General features: G+C 42.2%; 1 protein-coding gene across 1 annotated transcript in view; it reads right to left on the bottom strand.

The window, feature by feature from the left end:
• The window catches only part of LOC306846240 (MAGUK p55 subfamily member 7-like), a 30,026-nt gene extending 7,565 nt beyond the window's left edge, over positions 1-22,461 (bottom strand). Inside the window, exons 1-5 of the mRNA XM_079379468.1 lie at positions 22,244-22,461; positions 20,680-20,802; positions 19,765-19,822; positions 19,190-19,308; positions 6,677-6,754 (exon numbers count right to left, since the gene is read on the bottom strand). Coding sequence (XP_079235594.1) covers positions 6,677-6,754; positions 19,190-19,308; positions 19,765-19,822; positions 20,680-20,742 — 318 coding nt within the window. The 5' untranslated portion in view covers positions 20,743-20,802; positions 22,244-22,461. The remainder of the gene's footprint in view (positions 1-6,676; positions 6,755-19,189; positions 19,309-19,764; positions 19,823-20,679; positions 20,803-22,243) is intronic.
• Positions 22,462-23,236: the final 775 nt, after the last annotated feature.

The raw sequence follows: 23,236 nt of genomic DNA, 5'->3' as shown, positions 1-23,236 counted from the left end.
TATAATAGGGCTAATGGCGGTGTTCTGAATCGTACTGGCTGTCATGTTTCTGTCACTGATTAAGACAGGGGAGGGCGGCAGCCTGGGGTTTTCACCCCAGTCTGTAGAAGTTTTATAGGGTGGGCTTTCTTTATTTTAATGGGTTTTTCGGTTGAGATAATTCATTTGCACTGGCATTACTTTCTTTCATTAGTTCGGTTCGCTTATTTGTTTGATAGTAATGACTGAAATTAATATACTAAATTGTAATGCCAATGGTTTAAATGGCCCCATAAACGTTTTTTAGAACTACTGCGACGAAAAAAGGTTGACATTGCTTTAATCCAGGAAGCTAATTTGCGGAAGGATGATGTTCATAGATGCAATAATAAATATTACGAGGTGGTCTCTTTGCTGCAACTGACAATCAACTAAAAGGTTTTTTGATAATTGTTAGAAGAAATTTAAAGTCCGTGTAAAGAGAATTCTGAGAAGTGTTTCTAAACACATTACAAATGTTAGAAATGTATTAAACACAGAATTGTGGAGTTAAACCGTTAAACAGTTTTTCACCAGTTCTGTGTTCAGGATTTTTTTGGGCGGGGCTAAAACGGTGGCTCGATGACGCAATGGAGCCACCGAGCATGGCCCCGCCCCTAACACTATAATAACTGTTGAGAGGTCAAGTTCTTAGTTTGTCTTTTTGAATGTCTGTGATGTTAGATATACAGATTCTAGGCCGGGACGGTTCTAGGATTAGATTAGATTAGATTAGATTCAACTTTATTGTCATTGCACATGTAAGGTACAGGGCAACGAAATGCAGTTAGCATCTAACCAGAAGTGCAATAAGCAGAGGTACAGGATATACAGTGTCTACAATAGTTACATATGTACAGAATATACAGATAAGGCAGTAGTACTATGGACATAATTTACAAATTTTTAAATACTATCAGTATGATATACAGATGGGTGATATGAACATACTATACAGATGCATTGTACAGTAAATGTATGTACACTATGAGCAAAAACTATGAATATAATTACAAATGGATATGAATAAGCTATACATTAAGATATATAAATACTAGTGCAATGAACATTGAAAGTGCATAGAAATAAAAATTTCCAGTGCATAGTACTCAGTGTGTGGATGTTTTTTTTTGTTTTTGTTTTTTAACCGATTTTAATGATGGGGAGGGGTGAAGAGTTTGTGGTGGTGTGTGAGGGGGGTATCACTGGGCAGAGTTTAGTAGGGAAACAGCTGTAGGGAAAAAGCTGTTCCTGAGTCTGCTTGTCCTTGATCGGAGGCTCCTGAAGCGCCTCCCAGAGGGCAGTAATTTAAACAGTCTATGGTCAGGGTGAGAGGAGTCCTTAAGAATGCCGCGAGCTCGACGTAAACAGCGTTTTCTCTGGACGTCCTCAATGGCAGGAAGTGGTGTCCCTGTGATGCGTTGGGCGGTTTTCACCACCCTCTGCAGTGCCTTGCGGTCAGCAACTGTGCAGTTCCCATACCAGACTGTGATGCAGTTGGTCAGGATGCTTTCAATTGCACACCGGTAGAAGTTCCGCTGGATTATTGGAGACAGGTGGTTCTTCTTCAGTGTCCTAAGGAAGAAGAGGCGTTGGTGAGCCTTCTTGACTAGGCTGGATGTGTTGGTGGTCCAGGTCAGGTCCTCCGAGATGTGGGTTCCCAGGAACTTGAAGCTGGAGACACGTTCAACAACCATCCCGTTAATGTGGATGGGGTCATGCGTTCCACTTTTCTTCTTCCTGAAGTCCACAATAAGTTCCTTTGTCTTGCTGGTGTTGAGGAGCAGGTTATTGTCAGCGCACCATGCAGCCAGGTGCTGTACCTCCTCCCTGTAGGCAGTCTCATCGTTGTCTCTGATGAGGCCAATCACTGTGGTGTCGTCAGCAAACTTGATGATGGAGTTGGATCCATGCACAGGCCTGCAGTCATGGGTGTAGAGGGAGTAGAGGAATGGGCTCAGCACACAGCCCTGTGGTACGCCGGTGTTGAGTGTGATGGTGGTGGAGCAGGTGTGGCCTGACCTAACATGCTGAGGTCTGTTGGTCAGAAAGTCCATAATCCAGCTACAGAGGGAGGTGTTAACACCCAAGTCTCCAAGTTTAGTGATCAGCTTGGAGGGAATGACGGTGTTGAATGCTGAGCTGAAATCAACAAACAAAATCCGTGCATAAGTGTTGTTATTATCCAGGTGTGTGAGTACCGAGTGCAGTACTGTGCATACTGCATCCTCAGTGCTCCTATTGCTACGGTAGGCAAATTGGTGTGGGTCCAGTGTGGGTGGGAGGCAGTTCTTGAGGTGTGCCAGGACCAGTCGCTCAAAGCACTTCATTACAATGGGTGTGAGTGCTACGGGGCGGTAGTCATTCAGGCACGTCGGGGAGGAGTGTTTCGGCACTGGCACAATGGATGTGGCCTTAAGGCATGTTGGCACAGTTGCTTGGGTGAGGGACAGGTTGAAAATGTCTGTGAAGACCTCTGCGAGCTGCTCTGCACATATCCTGAGCACACGTCCAGGAATGCCGTCAGGGCCAGCGGCCTTGCATGCATTGATCCGGCTCAATGCTGTGCAGACATCTGTGGAGGTGAGTTTGAGGGTCTGATGGTCTCCTGAGAGTGTGATCTTGGTGGCTGTCTCCTTGTTGTTATTCTCAAAGCGAGCATAAAAGTCATTTAGCTCATCAAGGAAGGAGACGTCTGTGACCGTTGGAGTGGAGTTGCATGGTTTGTAGTCACTGATGACCTGGATGCCCTGCCACATGCGCCGGGGGTCAGAGTTGGAAAAATGCTCCTCTACCTTTAGCTTGTAGCAGTGCTTGGCCTTCTTGATGCCCCTCTTCAGGTTAGCCCTGGATATGCTGTAGGCCTGAGCGTCATCTGATCTGAAAGCAGTGTTGCGGGCTTTCAGCAGGAGCCGCACTTCCTTGTTCATCCATGGCTTCTGATTAGGGTACGTTGTGATCTGTTTCTCTGTTGTAACACTGTCAATGGAGGTATTGATGTAATCCAGTACAGAGGTGGTATAGATGTCAATGTCCGTGTGAGAGCCACTGGCAGCCTGGGAAGCAAACATACTCCAGTCCGTTTGTTGAAATTTGTCCTGAAGTACAGACTCTGCTCCCATTGGCCACACTTTGATGGTCTTCACTGATGGCTTCACACGGTTGATGAGGGGTGAATACTTGGGGGTGAGAAACAAAGAAAGGTGATCAGACTGTCCGAGGTGGGGGAGGGGAGTCGCGATGTAAGCTCCAGCTATGTTTGTGTAAACATGATCCAAAGTTTTTTCTCCTCTAGTGTGGCAGGAGACATGCTGATGGAATTTGGGGAGCACTGTCTTTAAGTTGGAGTGATTAAAATCACCCGCAACAATAAATGCAGCTTCCGGGTGTACAGTCTGTTGTTTACTAATGGCCGCATGCAGTTCGTTCATAGCAAGCATGGCATTAGCATCCGGGGGAATATAGGCTGCAGTTATGATGGTGGAAGTGAACTCCCGCGGCAGATAGAAAGGTCTACACTTGACCATGAGAAACTCTAGGTTAGGTGAGCAGTGTTTTCCAACAATGTCAGAGTTCGTACACCAAGCTTTGTTCACATAAATGCACAATCCTCCGCCTCTGGTCTTGCCGGAGTCATCTGCCGTTCTATCTGCTCGGAGCGTGTAGCGTCCGGTTAGATCAATAGCATTATTGGGTATGTCGCTATGTAGCCATGTTTCAGTGAAAACCATGACATTGCAGTCCAAAAGTTTCTTACTATGGGTGATGCGAAGTCGTATTTCATCCATTTTGTTCACCAATGACCGCACATTAGCGAGGAAAATGCTGGGTAAAGAGAGCCGGTGCGGTGTTAGCTTTAGCTTAGCTCTTAGTCCTCCGCGCTTCCCCCGCCTTTGTTTACGATCTCGGCGCCGCCTGTGAGCACTTCCGCCCGGCCGAGCAGAGTGCGTTGCCTCGGGTGTTCTGGAGATCTCCGGGATGAGTCGATGATTGGTTATAAAACTGTTGGAAAAGTGCAGACCGATATCCAAAAGCTCCTGTCGGGTGTATGATGTTAAGGCAAAGCTGTTCAGTGAGAACAGACCCGAGATGAGCAGGAAAAATACTGCAAAATTGCAAAAACTGGAGAGACGCTGAGCCTCGCGATGTGTTCGCGCCGCCATCTTGGTCGATGATATGGGATACCTGATAGGATGAAGGGATACCTGGTTCTTAGCCCAGAGACATCAATATGTGGCAGAATACATACAATTTAAAAACATGGAGCGTTCACAATTTGCATCTGGAAACGCGAGCTTTACCGCTTTCTCTTCTTTCAAAGCCTTGACCGTATATCTATGGCCTTGGCGACGAGGAGGTTTTCAATTCACTGCAGCTTGCAGTGTCTACAATTAAATAACGAACTTGCATGCTCAAACATGTATGGCTGTATAAATCCAATTAAGCTACTAGAGGTAGTATCAGTAGCATCCATTTAGGTTGTAGCGTATTTGACAGTTGAGAGAGACTGCCGCTTTCCTGCGAGTGGGCGTGGTTTCAGCGCCGACAGCGGACACGCCCCCAACGTTTGAGAGTAGAGAGTCCTGCTTATTTTTCAAAGATTTTGATAACTTATTTTAGTTACTTGGCGTTTTTTTTTATTATTAAAATTTGGCTGGGTGGTCAATAACACATTTTTCTGTTGTGTGACAAACTCAGAACACATATTTTAATATCACTTTACACTGACTTTTTAGACAGAAATGGTGATAATGTTGACAGAATTGCCTGTACATCCCTTGCGGAGAGTGGTTCTCCCCACTGATAATTCTGTTGTTTCTGCTTCGGTTGTTTGCTCTTTCTCCTCGGACAATCATGCAGACCATTATCCGTGGTTGTTATCTGGTCTAGGGATATTAACGGTGACTTGCAGACTTTGTTTTCTGATCAAATTTGGGAGACAATCACATCATCCTCAGATGACCCAGGTCATCAGATGATCCATTGGAGATTGCTACATGGACTTCTGTGTGCATATGTCACCTTCCCCAAGTTGTGGTTTGTGTCTGCAGAGGGCACTCGGTGCATGTTTACTGCTTTTGACATTGTTGAATCGTTCGTTTCTTCTTTTTGATGTGTGATTTATTTTGTATTCATGTGTATTTGTTGTTCTTCTGGTGATTGGGTGTTGCATTTTGCTCTTTTCTACAGTGCAATGTTTTGTCTCAATAAAAATAACTGTTCACAAAAAAGATAGGAGGTGCAGGTGAGATGTAATTGAGGCAATTCTTCATCCAGTGAGCCACACGGATGGACAGTTGAATGAATCATGCAAGCCCACTGAAGTTGTTGTAAGCAGTGTGTTGCAGCCGCAATGCTAGTTCCAGTCCTTGTTGGTATGTTGCTAACAATGTTGGCTCATTCCAGTCACTGGCGAGTGCGAGGGTCCAGAACTTTAAAGCATAATCTATAATTGAGGTTTTTCTTGATGTAACTGATAGAGTTGTTCACTGACTGAAGTATCACCAAAAGGATGTCCAAAAACCTCATCCCAGACAGCAAGCAGTGTCGGTCCAGATCCGGCCCACATCTGGCCCACATGAATTTCACACGGGCCAGATGTGGGCCAGATCTGGGCCAAAACTATGTTGCTGTCTGGGATAGTAATAGGATATGAAGTTCTGACATGACTGAGTGGCAGGACCAGCTTGATTCCATATCGTTTTTGCCCATTGGAGAGCTCTTCATTAAAATGGATCAAGGGAGTGGTGCCTGCAAGGTTCATAGTGAGTTGTGGTCTGGCCTTCTGGCCACAGAAAATGTTAGGAGCCCAATCGCAGGTATTTATTGCTCATTTGAAGAATAATGACAGCTAAGTAAATTAGCAGAGATGGAGATGTTGCAGAGATAGAGCAGCAATACTAATAATGATGTCTTTCGTAGGATACCAGAGCAGCACACTACAAAAGGGAGCAGAAGAGACAAATACATACACAGTAGGGTACTTATGGAGATGTAGGAGATCGCTGGAGATTGCTGGAGTTAACATTGGAAATCACTGGAGACAACACAGGAGATACTGTATTGTTGTCTGGCTACTAGTTTCTCTCTGTAGCTGTCCAAACTCAAAATTTGAGCAAAGTAAACATAATTTATTATTGTTCACATATACTAATAATACACATATAATGACGTAGCGATATTGGCTCAACCAGTGGTATGAATTTAGGACAGGACTATTTATTTCTTTGACCAATGCAGATGATAGGGTTTTTTTCGGGAAGCTTGTTTGAAACAATAATTATTTTTTAACTAATTTCCAGTTTGTCATGCTGGTGGTGCAGAAATTATACACTGCAGTTTTAAAGAGCTTAGGGAAAATTGGGTCATGCTGGGCATTAACACACAAAAATGGGATTTTGGCCTGGTATATAAATAGGTATGGCCAGAATAATAAAAAAAATAAAAAAATGCAATAAATAAATGAGTGTCTGTGAAGCTGCACATGTATTTATGTGACACTGGGGTGTTCACAAGTAATCCCTTCCAGTACACTTCAAACTGACAACACTGAACAGACTAAAGGTCCTGCAACTGAATCCCGTCCCAGCTCTGCTGGATAGTCTGATCACTCTGGTCTGGAGACAAAAACCACTAGATGCCCCAGAGGAGAACTTACGTCCTGAGCCAGGCCCTGTGTGCTTTCCAACAGCGGAGCAGGCCACTGGGCTCTGTACTTCTGCAGCCTGTCATAGACCTGTGAGGAGAAGAGAAGTGGCATTAGACTGCCGTCTGATTCCCAGAGGGTTACTGTTCACCCTCACCCCTGAAATTCATCTAGTAGCAAAATGTTTCTCTGCATTATGTGAGTGATATATCACACAGTCTGATAAGCAGAAGTAACCGAAGGGTAATATATCAGTCAAATCTATAAAAAAAACAAACAAGGAATTTTGTTTATTTATTGTTTATCTGTCTGTGCATTCATTGGCTGAACTGTATGGTGTAGGTAATGCTAAAGCTATTAGAAAATATCAGCCAAGAAAGATGTAATAATATTTATGGCCCTCACACAGCTAACAGAGCTCATAAAGACAAACATGTTTCATAACAGATGTATTAAGTAAAACAATTTTACATTTTTTAAAAGATGATGTCACACACTAAAACCAGATACATTTTGGCTTGTAGGTTTGGGGCCACATTCTTTGTTAACACAAAACTGCACGTAAAGCATCTTAACACACTTGTTTTTTTTTCGATGTTTCTTGCTGTTTCTTAATGCAAATCAAAGTGCCAAATATCACACCTTAAATATAGGAAGCCAAAAAATAATCGAAATATGTTTAAATAAATATGTTAAATATTTATTCACACAATAAGGGAATTGCCATTTTGTGAACCCAATGATATACTGTACAAAAACAAAATGTTATGATGATGTATATTCTGACTCAGACTGCATATTTACTTCAGATTCTTATGGTACATTTCTTGTAAAGTTTCTTCTTGTTTGTAATGGCAATATAATTGCTTATTTTCCAACACAAACAAGCTCTGATTTCCTTTACAGTCATATGGCAAAAAAGCAAAAACTTTCTCTTTGTGCATTCTTAGCATAATCCTTTAGTTGCATGTTTGTGTTCGCTGCTGAGATGGGCTCTGACATTAGTTGTTGTGTGATGAGAATTGGTATATCAGTTTAAGGCATTTCAGACTCATGTTGAAATGTCTTGCACATAAAGTAAATTCATAGCTTGCCTCAGGAGATATGCTTGTCGATGTAACAAACACTTCTTTTTAATGGCCCCTCAACAGGTGTGTGTGGGGGAAGTTTCAAGCAGCAGTTTACTGTGGTTTTACATGCTATAATTAATCTAACTATTTTAGAATTATTCTATAATTATTGCCTGTAGGTTTCTATGACCTCATTTTAATTTAAAACTACATTAAATATTTTTATTTAAAAATTGTTCTAAATTCATAAAATGAACTATAATGAAGGTAAAAAGATGATTAAATTACAGTACATGAAACATACGTTCCTATGTACATACATACACAAGCGTTCAAAAGTCTGGTTTTAGCAAAATGTTTTGTTGTTTTTGAAAGAATATCTTATGTTCACCAAGGCTGCATTTATTTGACCAAAAATACAATAAAACCAGAATGTGAAACTTTATTATAATTAAAAAATAATACAGCGTTGTCCTGATTTTATATATCTTCCTTTAAAAAAAAAGATATTAATACTTAAATCCCAAACTCTACCTTTTAATCTGGTTTTTTTTTTCAGTTAATGCATAAATAAAATCTCACTAGACATTATAGTTCTCCTCCTGTGCAATAATAAGCTTTGCGTTTTGTTACTTTTGATAAGAGTCAAAATGTCATCTTTCAAAATCTCCATTTTATCAGGAAATTCAAACAATAAATGTCATTTTGACACTCTTTAATGTGATGTCATACATAGCTACAGGTGACTCAATTGAAACCACAGCATGGAGCTTGACTGAACGCGATCATCTCTTCCACTTTACTACGCATTGCAGTACAAAATAAACATGACCACATATATATATATATATATATATATATATATATATACATACATACATACATACATACACATAAATATATACACACACACACATACATACATATATATATGTATGTCATGGCCTAATGGTTAGAGAGTTGGACTCGTAATCCAAAGGTTGCGGATTCGAGTCTCGGACCGGCAGGGATTGTAGGTGGGGGGAGTGAATGTCCAGCGCTCTCTCCACCCTCAATACCACGACTGAGGTGCCCTTGAGCAAGGCACCGAACCCCCAACTGCTCCCTGGGTGCCGCAGCATAAATGGCTGCCCACTGCTCCGGGTGTATGTTCACTGCTGTGTGTGTAGCTCACACTGACACATTTTCTGACCAGTCAAATTGAGCCCATGTGTGATCTCTCCTTAGTACTAGTGGCCAGTACTGCTGAAGTAAACCAGTTTTACTTTGTTTTACTTTTTGTAGTTTTTCAATGGCTCTCAGTCATACCATTGAAATTACATGAGCAATTGAAGACTGCACATTTGGACAGAGCAAAAACAAATTAAGTGTCTAAAAGTAGTGCTGAAGTACAACTAAAGATATAATGAAGTACATTTGATTGTACTAAAAGTGGAACTATTGCAAATATACTTCAGGGACACTATCACAATATTTTGCATTTAAAGACCATTAAAGATCATACAATCCTCATCAACAGTGACATTAAAACACTTTTTACGCTTAATATTAAGAAATGTGCATTGTACACAATAATTTAGGGGAAGCATTTTAATACTCATGTGATTGCACTTTTACTCAATAAAAACTGCACTTATACTTAATACTCAAAGAATGCAGAATCGAATCATTAATCAAGTCACATCGAATTTAACTGTGAATTGTCTCGAATCGAATCATTCTGAATTTGCAAAAATCATTCTTGAATCGAATAGTTCTTGAAAGAATCGTGAATTGAATCGATTTGATGTTTACCCAAAGATTCACAGTCTACTGATGTCTTAAATATTTAATGTTTCTTTAAATAAATCTGTCATGAAAAGTCATAACAGCCGCTGTGTAAATGAATAGATGGCCTTTAAATCAACAACAAATCTTTTAAATCTAATTTTAGAATTAGATTTATAAGGTAATTTAAAAACTAGTATACAATTTACATATGCTTGCATACATTTTTATTTGAGTGTTGATAAAAAATATTGAATTGAATTTGGACTAGTTTGGAATAACTGTTCGTTTTAACCTTTAATATTATAGCAATGTGCAAGTAGTAGGCTTCCTTTAAAGTTTACAACATTAGCTGAGATCTAATTATACTTGAAATTATTTAAAGGGGCCATATGATGTGATTTCAAGTTTTCCTTTCTCTTTGGAGTGTTACAAGCTGTTTGTGCATAGATAAGATCCCTGAAGTTGCAAAGACTTAAGTCTCAAAACCAAAGAGATATTCTTTATAAAAATTAAGACTCGACCACGCACTCCTAAAACAGCTCATTTAAACACTCCCCCCACATGTCTACATCACTGTGTGGGAAGATTTGCTAAACATTGCCCAAATGTACATGCAAAGAAAGAAGGTGGAATTATTATTCTCGCTGTAGTATTGTTGCTGCTGCCGACGCCATGACCTGGAGACGCTGTGTTTCGGTGTGAAAGAGAAAGTACTTTGTTTGGGCTTCCAAAAGAGGACACAACTAGAAATCAGTGGTTAAGTTGTATTTACAACACTGTTCCAGAACAGTTCAACCCAAATATTAGAGTGTGTGCAGTGCATTTTACGGAGGACTGTTTCCTGAACCTGGGAGTAACCTGCCAGCTGTGCACAAAGGCTGTTTCTATAAAGTGGGGCAATTCCAACTTTGAAAGGACAGTCTGATGCTTCTGACTCACAGCCTGTAAGTACGTTTCAATATTTAAAGAATTTGCCACTGACTATTTAAACACGAGTTTTGAGCTTTGTAGAGTAGCTCTTGTTGTTTGTCCGATCACAAATGCAGACATGGCAATGTTTACGCAGCACGATGCACACACTGTGAACACACACCCGGAGCAGTGGGCTGCCAGTGCTGTGGTGCCCGGGGAGCAGTTGGGGGTTCGGTGCCTTGCTCAAGGGTCTCACCTCAGTCGTGGTATTGAGGGTGGAGAGAGCGCTGGTCATTCACACCCCCCACCTACAATCCCTGCCAGACCTGAGACTCGAACCCACAACCTTCGGGTCTCTAACCATTAGGCCACAACTTCCCCAAACTTTCATTATAATCATTAATGATAAGTCATTATAATAAGTCATTATAATCAGTAATTATGTCCGCACTGGATGCAACAAATGCCTCGTTTATAATGGGTTTTATAAACGAGGGGCGATGTTTTTGTGTCGTCGAACCGGGACACAGCATCACAATATGGTAAGGGGCGTAACATTTCCGTCTAACGCTTGAGGTATTCAGCCAATCACAATGCACTGGATAGCTGGCCAATCAGAGCACGCCTTGCTTCTCAGAACGATGATCTTTGTAAAAATCGACGCGTTTCAGAAAGGCGGAACATAGAGGAGCAACAATAATGTACAGTATGTAGAAAATAATGTGTTTTTTTAACCTTAAACCACATAAACACATTGCATCACACCAAATACACAAAATGTTCTTTTTAGCAATGTCATATGACCCCTTTAAAGACAGAACCACAATTCCTCCTGCTGTACTATTTGTGATGATGTAAAGGCTTTTACTGTCACTTGTCACTTTAATGTATCCTTGCTAAATAAAAATATTAAAGTATTAATAAAAAAAAAAAAATCATGGATGTTTTGTCTTCATGAACTTCATTGAGGTGTTTTATTTTATCTGCACGTGTTTGCATGTGCATTGTGTTTTACAATATATCATGAAGTAAAAGCCATAAATGCTACTGGTATTTAATGTACTGTAGGTATTCATTATTATGTTAAATAATATTGTTTCTGGCATGCATTTGAAGTATGATACCAATGATAGGAATGGCTTTCAAACTATTTTTGAGCTGTTATGTTGTTTCTCTAAGGAAAGTGAAAAGTCAGATTGATTGGAAAATATGATCCTTTCTTAGCATTCAAAGAGTGACATCCAGTAGGAGCACTGAACACTTCACAGATCCATGTGACTCATGGAACAGAGCCCCCAACAGTCCAGCTGAGCTGTATTTGAGCTTTTATCACAGCCTCCCCTTCCCCTTCGACCTCGCCTCCCCCTCTCTCTGTGTCGCAGACAGCATGTGCTGGATTCATTAGACCTGTCTGCCAGCAAATGTTGATGCTGGTTGTGCACTTGCTGCAGTGTTTGGAGAACTTGGCTTTCAAAAGATTTAATTCTAAAGTGTACCCGGTGCCCATAACTAAAACAGAGAGAGTCAATGAGTGTATGATTAACCCTCTGATGGTCTGGTCATTTTAGACCAAAAACTGTATGTTTGGATGTACCCTCAGAATGGTGTGAAACTTGTTGACTTTTGTGGCACCAATGATATCTGAGAAAAAAATTGGACATGACTTAAAACTGCTAAATGGTCTTTAAAAAAATAGTCACACTTTTAATTTTCATAGTAAAAAAACAAAACAAAAGCAAAAAAAACTTGTTGTTGTTGTTACTGTACAATGCATAAATCTGATTTAATGTCTAGATATGCAGTATATCCAAATGCTAAACCTAATAAAATTCATTAATATGTTTGAAAATACACTCAGGAGCAACTAAGGAATGTAAATCCCACATGGAAAGAACCTATATGAGGATATATACGCATATATGAAACCTATATGCAGTATATATGCACATATATGATAACATATATGCTGCATATATGCGTATATATGCCACATATAGGCAAAATTGAGGTGCATATATGTGCATATAAAGGCCATATAGGTCTCCTGTATTGCTTCTTTATATCCACATATAAGCCCTATATGTACATGTAAATGTAAATTTCGACATTTTGGGCTTTTATTTATGTTGTCTAGCAGCTATGGATTTGAATAATTTTACTAATATATAGGTAAACATATAGGTGCATATATGCACACATATATATACATGCATATATGTACCTATATAGGTACATGTATGCACGTATATGTGTACATATATGTATGCATATATGTGTACATATATGTGCATATATGTACATATATTATAGGAAAACGGCCAATTTTATATATGTCACATATATTAAAAACATATATCAAAACCTATATTAAAACATATATGTTTATATAGGTTATTTCCGTGTGGGATGTCATGAGCCGGGTTTGATTCCAGTTCCTCTTCAGGAACTCGAGCTGCGTCAAACGACGCTTTGGCGGGACGCCTACAGCGTAACCGGCTCTGAATACCAATCAAATCTGTCCAGAAATGGGAAGGGACGTCATGGGCGAGGTGACGTAATGACCAGCTGGTACAAAAGCACGTGCGGTGAAACCGGCATCAGCTTTTTGTCATTCAGCGAAGCGCTCTGTGACTGGTGAGTCCTATTACCGTTGTCTGTCTGTTTGTAAACATGTCAAAGCGAAGTGGGGAGAGGAGTGAGGCGCAATACGGGCTGTGTGTTCCTCCGTGCAAACGCTATTTGTGTGTGGAGGATACACACAGTCTGTGTGTGCTTTGCTTGGGAGCGAGGCATGCGGAGGCAGCCCTAGAGGGGGCTGAGTGTCCGCACTGCGAGGGTTTTCCTCTGCGTGTGCTTCGCTCCCGGAAGGCTCTTTTCTCCGGAGAGGGCTCTTTCACTAGCGTTCCCCGCGGCACTGACCCGCTTCCGCTGAGGCGGAGCGGAGACGGCGTTCGTGGGGTTCGCAACGGGATCTGGCAGAGGGATCGGAGACGAGCGAGTCTCTTTCTCCATCCGCACCTGCCGGATCCCACGACCGCTCCCCGAGTCCGGAAGCACGTGTGGCGGTTTCTTCCCCTCGGGCAGCGGCATCGGCGCTTCTCGCATCTTCCTCCGAGGAGGTTGACATGGGAGGCGTCGAGCATGTTGCACCCACTCTGTCGTCCCATATGAGGAGCCTGTGGAGTGTTTGTCGAACCGCAGAGAGGGTGATACTGCGTTCTCTGCGGTTTCAGACTCACCTCCACATCTGAGCCTGCCCTTTTTTCCCCGACCTCCACTCCATATTTTCCCTACAACCTCCTGTTGAGGTTGTAGGGAAAATATTTCGGCCCGCCTCTTCGTCCCCTCATTCTGTTACTTTGGTAGTGTGATGGGGATGAGTGAGCGCGGTTACTGAGCGATGCCGCGGGTGGAACAGATGCTTGCGAGCTATCTGTCCCCTGACGCTGCGTCGTCTCTGAAGGCAAGGGGTACGCGACAGCAGGTCGGGCTGGCTTATGTCTGCACATCATGGTGGCATGCCAGGCTGACCTGCTCAAGGAGTTGGATGAGGGCAGGGGATTAGTGCGGAGCACATCCGTGAACTCCGCAAAACCGCTGATTTGTCTCTCCGCGCCGCCAGGGAGACCGTCAAGGTGATCTATGGCAGCCCTGGTGGCGGCGGAGAGGCATCTTTGGTTGACCCTGTCGGATTTATGGAAAACCGTGACAGGGCCTTCCTTCTGGACGCCCCACTTTGCCGTCTGGCCTTTTTTGGTTTGGGAGGCAGGTAGCGGCGTCCCAGCGGTTTCTCCCTCGCCGCTCTCTAGCTCATGGGGCTGCTGGGCGAGAGCAGCCCCTGCCGCGTGCTGGCTCCTCGTATAGGCAAGCGTGCCCCCGCGGGAGCGGGTTGGGGTGGTAAGAAGGGTGCGCGGTCAAAGACCTCCCAGCCAAGCAGGCGAAGACATCTTCGGCCAAGAAGCCCTGATGTGAGTGGGATCAGGGCTTATGAGGGTAGCCCCCGCTGATCGCACAGCGATCGTCGCCCCCCAGTGCCCTCAGGAGATCGTTCTGCCAACCCTGCCACCTATGGTGCTTCAGGGCGCAGCGGTCTCCAGTGAGCGCATATCTCAGTCTCTTCCGCCCGGTATCGTAGCGGAGCTGAGATGCTCGCCACCCCTTCGGGGGTCTCTGGAGCAGCTAGTTCAGCCGTTCCCTGCCGGGGTTCCGCTTCAGGGCACCGAACTAGCTGCTCCGGGTTACACCAGAGGCCATTCTCGAGAGACTGGTTCCCTTAGTAGACTATTTCGCAGCGTGGATACTACTGCCAAATGTGTCTCGATGGGTCCTGCGCACTGTAGAGAGAGGCTACAGAATCCAGTTTGATTCTCGTCCGCCTCCAATTCAATGGGGTGAATTCCACGTTGTGGGCCCCGAGCAGGCTCTGGTAATGGAACAAGCGGTAGATACTCTCTTAAGGAAAGATGCCATCGAGGTGGGTCTTCCTTCCGAAGAGAGTCTGGGTACTACAGCCGGTACTTCATAGTTCCAAGGAGGATGGAGGTTTGCGTCCCTTTTTTAGATCTGCATCAATTGAACCGCTCAGTCTGCAAGACTGAAGTTCAAGATGCTCAGGTAAGTACTCAGATCAAGTCCGAGGACTGGTTTGACACGTAGATCTGAAAGACGCATACTTCCATGTCTCCGTCCTTCCCACTCACAGGAAGTTCCTGAGGTTTGCTTTTGGTGGCAAAAGCTTACCAATATCGGGTACTTCCCTTCGGCCTAGCGCTCTCACCCCACACTTTTACGAGTGTGTGGGCACCGCGTTAGCTACGGGGCGCCCGCATACTCAATTACATCGACCTTTGGTTGACTCTTGCTCTATCAGAGCGGAGGGCGGCTCAACATTGAGGTGTTGTTCTCGCTCACTTAAAAGTGTTGGGGTTAAGACTGAACCCCAAGGAAAGTGTGCTTTCTCCATTACAGAGAACCACTTATCTGGGGGTGGTAGGGATTTGACCACGGTGCAGGCACGTATGTCTCCTGCTCGGATCGAGTCAATCCTCACGAAAGTCAGGAGGGTGAAAGAAGGCCAGTCACTCACTGTCAAGCAGTTTCAGATACTGCTGGGTCTGGTGGCAGCTGCGTCCAACGGGATACCTTTTGGCCTGCTGTACATGAGACCCCTACAGTGGTGGCTCAAGACCAAGGGGTTCTCCACGAGGGGAAACCCGCTTCGCATGATCAAGGTCACGCGGCGGTGCCTACGTGCCTTGGACATGTGGAGACAACCTTGGTTCTTGTCCCAGGGCCTGGTGTTGGAAGCTCCTTGTCGTCGCGCACGCTAGCGACGGACGCATCCCTCACTGGTTGGGGAGCGGCCATGACTGGCCACCCTGCCCACGGTCGGTGGAGGGGTCATCATCTCGCCTGGCACATTAACAGGCTCGAGATGCTGGCCGTGTTTCAGGCTCTGAAATACTTCTCCTCTGAAATACTTCTTCTGAAATACCACCTAAGAGGTTGCCATGTGTTAGTTCGCACCGACAACACATCGGTGGTCTCTTATAGCAACCACCAAGGAGGTCTGCGGTTCGCGCCCCCTGTACAGGCTGGCACACCAGATCCTTGTGTGGGCTATGAGGCTGAGCTCTCCTGGTTGGTCAAGCTGGCATTGCTCCCCTCAACTTTGAGGGTCACCTTTGAGCATGCCGCTCCCTTCTGAGTGTCTGAGTTCCCTCTCATGCAGAGAGTTAAGTGCTCCGCTCTCCAGAGCTCTGCCTTGGTAGAGCTAGCATTGCTCCCCTCACTATGAGGTCACCTACGAGCATGCTGCTCCCTCCCGGCTCTCCTGCTGGTCGAGCTGGCACTGTTCCCCTCAACTTAGAGGGTCACTTTGAGCATGCCGCTCCCTTCTGAGCATCTGAGTTAGAATCTCAATGGGGAGCAGACACCCTGTCAAGGCAGGGGCTGTTATCCGGGGAATGAATGCTTCACACCGAGGTGGTGAAGCAGATCTAGAGAGTGTTTGGCCAGGCTCAGGTGGACCTCTTCGCTACTCAGGCAGCGCAATGTCCCCTCTGGTACTCTCTACGTCATCCAGCTCCGAGGGGCTGGATGCCGTGGTACACACGTGGCCGAGGCTTAGTCTTTATGCCTTTCCCCCGATTGCTCTGCTCCCCGGAGTTCTGTAGAGAGTGTGCCGGGACGGACACCGGCTGCTATTGGTAGTATGGTTCTCGGACCTGATTTTCCTCCTCGACGGCTCTCCATGGGAGATTCCAGTCAGGAGGGATCTCCTCTCACAGGCAGCAGGCACCCTTGTGCACCCCTGCCTGGAGTTATAGAAGCTGTGGGTGTGGCCCCTGAGGGGGCACAGCTGATAGCTTCTGGTCTCTCAACCGAGGTTGTTGAGACCATTCTCCAGTCCAGAGCTCCCTCTACGAGGAAACTGTATGGCCTGAAGTGGAGACTCTTCACTTCATGGTGCGGAGATCGCCAGCTCGACCCAGTTAACTGCCCAGTAGGTACAGTGCTGGAGTTCCTGCAGGCTCGACTCTCCGCAGGGTTAGCCCACTCCACCTTGAAGGTCTATGTGGCGGCAATTTCTGCTTACCACACCCCTCTTGGTGGATTGACTGTGGGCGCACAACCCCTAGTTACAAGTTTCCTCTGTGGTGCACTGAGGCTTAGTCCTCCTCCCTTTCAGGAGCCTGACCAGCTGAAGCTAAACCGTATGTGTCCAGTGCGAGCACTGGACGCGTACGTCCACAGAGCTGCCATGTGGAGAAGGACGGACCAGTTGCTAGTGTGCTACGGTCCTCCTAAGAGGGGTCTGCCTGCTTCCAAGCAGACCCTCAGTCGGTGGATTGTGGATGCCATTCACATGGCTTATGAGTCTTCTGACCTCCCCTCGCCGATGGGAGTCAGGGCTCATTCCACTAGGTGTGTGGAGGCCTCCAAGGCCTTTCTCGTAGTTGTCCCTATTCAGGACATCTGCAACGCTGCGGGTTGGTCCACGCCTCTGACCTTCGTCAGATCCTTGGCCTGGACATGTGAGCCACTCCAGGTTCTTCCGTTCTCTTGCCCTAGCTGTGCGCCTCTTCACAATCAGCGCTCGTGCTGATTGGGACGGCATCTGTTTCCATTTGATGCTGATTTGTTCCTCTATTTCTCTCTATGTGTTTCTAGACTTCTTTGTCAGATTATTGTGCTTCGCAGCCGTTCTGTCAGAGCTCTCTCTAGACTATCGTCTCTCTGTTAAGTGTTTGTCAAGTACTATCCTGTCCAGTCTAAGTCAAGTTGAGTCATGTCGAGTGTCGACCTGATCTCTGCCCAGTCTCCCAGTTGCTTGCGGCCCCTGGATCGTTTACCTCTGGGCGCTGCGCTTCGGACTATACAGTCTCCTGTGGAAGTCGCCGCTTGCCTATCTGGCCAGGACCGTTCGCCCGCTCGTTCAAGTCAAGTCTGCTTCTATGTTCCAGTTTGTTTCTGGAGTTATTTTCCTGTTCTGCGAATGCCTGATCCGGCTAGCGAACAACAGACTGCCTGAATTCGTTTTTGGACAATAAATTCTCTGTTTTGACTTGCCTTTGCCTCTGGGTCCCTTTGTGACATGACAGAAAGTGAGGAATACCAGAGGGTTAGGAAGTGAAAAAAGACTGGACAAATGTGTGATTGAAATGAGTGATTGAAGTGAGTAATTCACTCAGTGAATGAGGGAAGGAACTGAAATATGAAATAGTTTCCCAGTCACCAACAAATAAACAAACAAGTAGAAAACAAAACATTAAAGTTATCCCATGACTTTGTCACTTTTTCCTTTTAACATTATGAAGGACTCACTCTGCTTTGGGCCTTCATAAACATACAGTAAATCTTTTTAAACTACTGGAAGGAACACTTTGTACCTCTAAACAATCTGTGTATTTTGACTTAGATGCTGTTACATCCCACATCCTCATCATCTGCAGAAAGAAATTGCCACTCAAAATAAACACATGATGGACTTAAAGGCATTATAGAATGGAACTTGACTGGATATTACTGGAACTTGATTGCATAGTTTTCATTGCACCGGTTTGCCATTGTATTTTTTTTTTTTGCAAAACCCTAGTGGAGGCAACAATATATTATAAGACCAAGCAGATATAGGGTTAAAAACAATATTATTAAATTATAATTTATTTATAATAAATAAAAATACTTTAAAAGCATAATTCTTTAACAAACCTTATAAAAAGGGTTCTGTTTAACACCAAAAAGTGCTCTACTATTGTTACAAGCTAAAGAACCCTAATCTGGTACCATTTAGAACCATTTCTTTTAAGAGTGATGACTCGATGGAATTCCAGTCTGAAGCTAAATAATCAGATTTTGTGTCCATCATGCACTACACAGTTTTCCATGAAATCTGTCAACTCTAACTACTCATAATCTGCAGACTGACTTTCTTCAACTAGCCTTGACTCATCCAAGGTGCAAACCAGGGCAAAAATCTGTTCAAAAGTCTGACGAATTTGTGATTGGTTGATTAAATGAATGAATGTATGGGTGAGTGAATGACTGATCAAGACAGTGAGTGTGTGAATGAGTCAGTGAGTTACAGAATCAGTGAATGAATGAATGAAGAGTGATTGTGTAAATGAGCAGGTGCACCTTCTTATGGTCAAGCCAGCAACTTGATCTAAATAATTTCACCCAATTCAAGTCATTGCCCTGGCAAACAGCAGTCAATAAAGTGGGCTAACAACACTCATATACTGGCTGCTGCTCAAATAAAAAGTCTGACCTTAATAAGCAGATGCAGAGTATTGCCCATGAGCATGTCCTGTAGAAAAGTGCTGTCCTCTGAGGTGTCCATATGAGACTCCAGCCCATAAAGCAAAGAGCCCAGTAACCTACACACACCTAAAGATGAGAGGAATATGATAAACAGCCTAATAGTCTCTAATATACTCTGAATTATTAATTTCTATTCTTCTACTGTAAATTTTCTTTCATTTAAGTAACATGTAAATGTAGGACATCAGTGATTTGCCTCATTCACATATTGCCCTCTACTGGCAATAAATTAAGGTTTGCAACTCTCACCCTCTAGTGAAACTAAAATGGAATGCTTAAATACAGATCCAGATATAGCTGCTTTTTACATGCCTTATTATTAATCTAAATTTAAGGAGAGGCACACCAGACTTGAAACTGAGAGCTTTCAAATGAGACGCAAAATACAAACTGACACCACAAACCTTTCATAAAACCTCTGAAATAATGCCATAGTGTAACCACATCCCACAGACTCAAGCCTGCAGCCAAAGTATACACAAGCACCAAGCTGCATTCATGACCCTTAACCACCCTGCTCACCTCCTGGTCCAGATGATGGGTTTATCATGATGATACAGAAAGACAACAAATAAAGGTCCTGCTTATGAAGAAAAAAAAAAGAGATGAATTAATTAATATTTAATTAAAAAAATTTATATTGGTATTATTTCATTGTCATACACTACCATTTGGGGTCAATAACTTTTTTTTTTCTTTTTAATACTTTAATTTAGCAAGAAGGATGTATTATGTTGATCAAAAGTAATGGTAAAGACATGTTACAAAGAAAAAAATCTATTTCAAATAATCACTGTATTTTTGAACTTTCTCTTCATCACAGAATTACGAAAAAAAAAAAAATCCAGAGAGATATTAAGCAGCACTGTTTTCAGCATTGATAAATAACAATAAGAAATGTTTTGTGAGCACCAAATAGGCATATTAAAATAATATCTGAAGGATCATGTGACACTGAAGACAGGAGTAATCGCTCTTGAAAATTCAGCATTGCCATCATATAGGAATAAATTACATTTTAAAATATACTCATAAAGATTTTTTTTTCACAAAAAAAAAATTGTATTGTAATGTCATGTTATTACTTGCTTCTGCTCATATAAACAGTTTGTTTTGTGAAATCATTCATATATAATATATCATTCATATATACCAAATTAATATCACTAACTGTCAATATGGTCAAAGTACAATAGCATACTGTTCTTTTTGCTGTATCAATACAAATTGGTTAACTTGGTACTGGATTAAGAATGTCAGTGTTTGACCCAATTTATATGATAAAGCTTAACTAGTACGTGGTCTGCATTTAAAGTAGGTACATATCATTATTCAAACATCTCTCACAAGACCCTATAAACATTAAAAAGGGGGGCTATGACTGACACAAATCTCTTATTTGTATCAGAAATCAAACTTTGTTATTCTACAGCTTACCTGGCCTGCAGAATGAGGTTCCAGTAATGGTCTTGTCTGGTAGTTCACTTCTAAACTCTGCATGAAGTGTGACAGAGGCTCACTCACAAACTATCCGGCAGATTGATCATCATCGATAATGACCTAAATGGAACAGACAAGCAGACACACTCAATAAAGCAGCACAGAATTTGACCTCTTTAGGTCCAATATAGCACAAATAAACCACAGCCTTCCGCAACAGTGAAACAGACACATTAAAAATCAGCTACATATATTCACTGACCTAACTGACTACTGACTATATTAAGTAAATAGTTGATAAAATGGCCTTGCAGTCCAGTTATAGAAGAAATCAAAGGACACCGGAGATGTTGCTCTTGTGCTGGACTGGTTTACAACTAATGAAATTTAACAAATAAACTAACAGCACCATTATTATTATTATTATTATTTAGCTTATGTAAACTAGTATTAGTATGAATATTATCTTACCAATAATTATGTTGATAAATCACCAACTGGAAATATATATAACATGCAACACTTAAACCTGTTATTTATTTATTTCAGATATTTGGGTAGAATTTAGATGTTAGCTAATTTCTTATAAAACAATCTTTGCACATCCTTACATGCACAAGGCTGCACACCTTAATGATATGCTTTTCAGTGCTTCAACACTGTATGACTGCACAAAAAAAAAAATAAAAAAAAAAAAAATATATATATATATATATATATATATATTGATATTTTTATCTAGCATTGATGGAGCAACTTTTGTGGGATAAGAAATCATAAAAGTATGTATATATAAGAGGCCCCCCTCTCCACATTTACATACATTTGTTTTTAAACAAATAGATACAATAATAGATAATTATTAGATAATTCAAGATAAAATAGTAGCTAAAATAATAGATGAAATAGTATTGATAAATAGCTAAAATAATATATTTTGTAAAATATCTCAGTCAATACTTGTTTAAAACAATCACTCCAGCAACATTTTCTGTTTACTTTGATAGATAAACTAATATAATGAATAAAATACAATAATAAATACATGCTTATAATGATACAATTTCAAAATTAATAATAATAATAATAAACTTCTTACACTGCTTGATGGTGATCTCATAATCATTTTATACCAACAATAAATATGATTTTTTTTGTAACATCATATGATTAAATGTGATATTTTTAATTTATTATTAAAATTATTTGATTCTGAACATTTACTGTCAACAAACGGAATAGTCAGCCACTCTATTTTTTTTTATCACGCCAATTATTGGTTCATTTAGCACCAACAATAGGTGTGCTTTTTACTCCAGATTAGAGCCCTGCGCGGGACTGTTTTCTTCATGACGCTCCCGCCCGCCGAATTTCTGACCATTACCGCCCGCTCCCGCAACGTGTGTGTTACACTCCCGCCCGCACCCGCAAAACTCTGAGAATTTATTCCCGCACGATAATAGAGATGCATTGATTTTGTGTCTTCTCCCGTCCCGCAGGAAAAAAAAAACGTATTGTATTGCTATTATTAAAGAGATTCATGTTTGTTCCTTTCCCTGACCTGCATGTATTCTGACGCACTGGTAGGGAAGATGAATATAGCCTGGGCTATCGGGGACATCTAAAACGCTTAGGCTACCGCGCGTTTCTTTAGACTTCTTCAAGTACTTTGATTTTGTTGACAATGACATCATGTCGCAAGGTTACCTCCCGATCCCGCAGTGTTTTTTTTTTAGCCGCCCATTCCCGCCCGCAGCAAAGTTCAAACCGCCCGCTCCCGCGAGATTTGCGTTGGGTCCCGCGGGACCCGGCGGGTCCCAATCCCAATGCAGCCCTCTACTCCAGATATCTCAGTTATTATATTTTTCAGAATATTTCAGTTTTCTTCAGTTCTTCGATTAAGTGGGGGTCCCAAAAAAAAAAATCAAAATTTCAATTTCAAAGAAGACACAAAACGATCAAATTCAACATAAACAATGGATGAATTTAAACATTTTTGCTTATGTAAACAAATTTTTGCCAGCAATACAAATAAATTAACAATTTATTCATCCTTTGTTAATTTTGTTTTCATAATATCCTTTAATGTAAAAAGTAGTTAATCTTTACTGAATTCAAAACAAATTCTGCTAATTTCATCCAAAAGTTTTGGACAATTATACATTCAAAGAACAAATGAGTCAACAAACCTCTCTCACTTTTACAAAAGAGACACCAATTTTGTCTTTTTTTGTCATTGGAGTAAACATGACTTTTAACAAGCTGAACAAGGTTAAGAGGCTTTAATTAAATAATTAAATTCCTTAAATTGGACAGGACAACTATGGAAACAGGACAATTATCAATTATCTAACCTCATGAGGAGAGAAATTGTGTGAGTAGCTAATTTTCCAAGCTAATAGAGCTTGCTGGTGGAATTTGAACAATTTAGGAGGAAGTTTAGAAATATTAAAGTCACACGTTAACAGAAATTCTGAGTCACCTACCTAACTCAAACACACAATCAACAAGATATTTAGGAAAGAGTTGAGGTGGGTTTGGTGCCATCTAGTGG

Source organism: Barbus barbus (genome assembly GCF_936440315.1).
Source record: "Barbus barbus genome assembly, chromosome: 26".
NCBI lineage: Eukaryota > Metazoa > Chordata > Actinopteri > Cypriniformes > Cyprinidae > Barbus > Barbus barbus.
The sequence above is the reverse complement of the archived record's forward strand: the minus strand, read 5'-3'. Positions and strand labels throughout refer to the sequence as shown.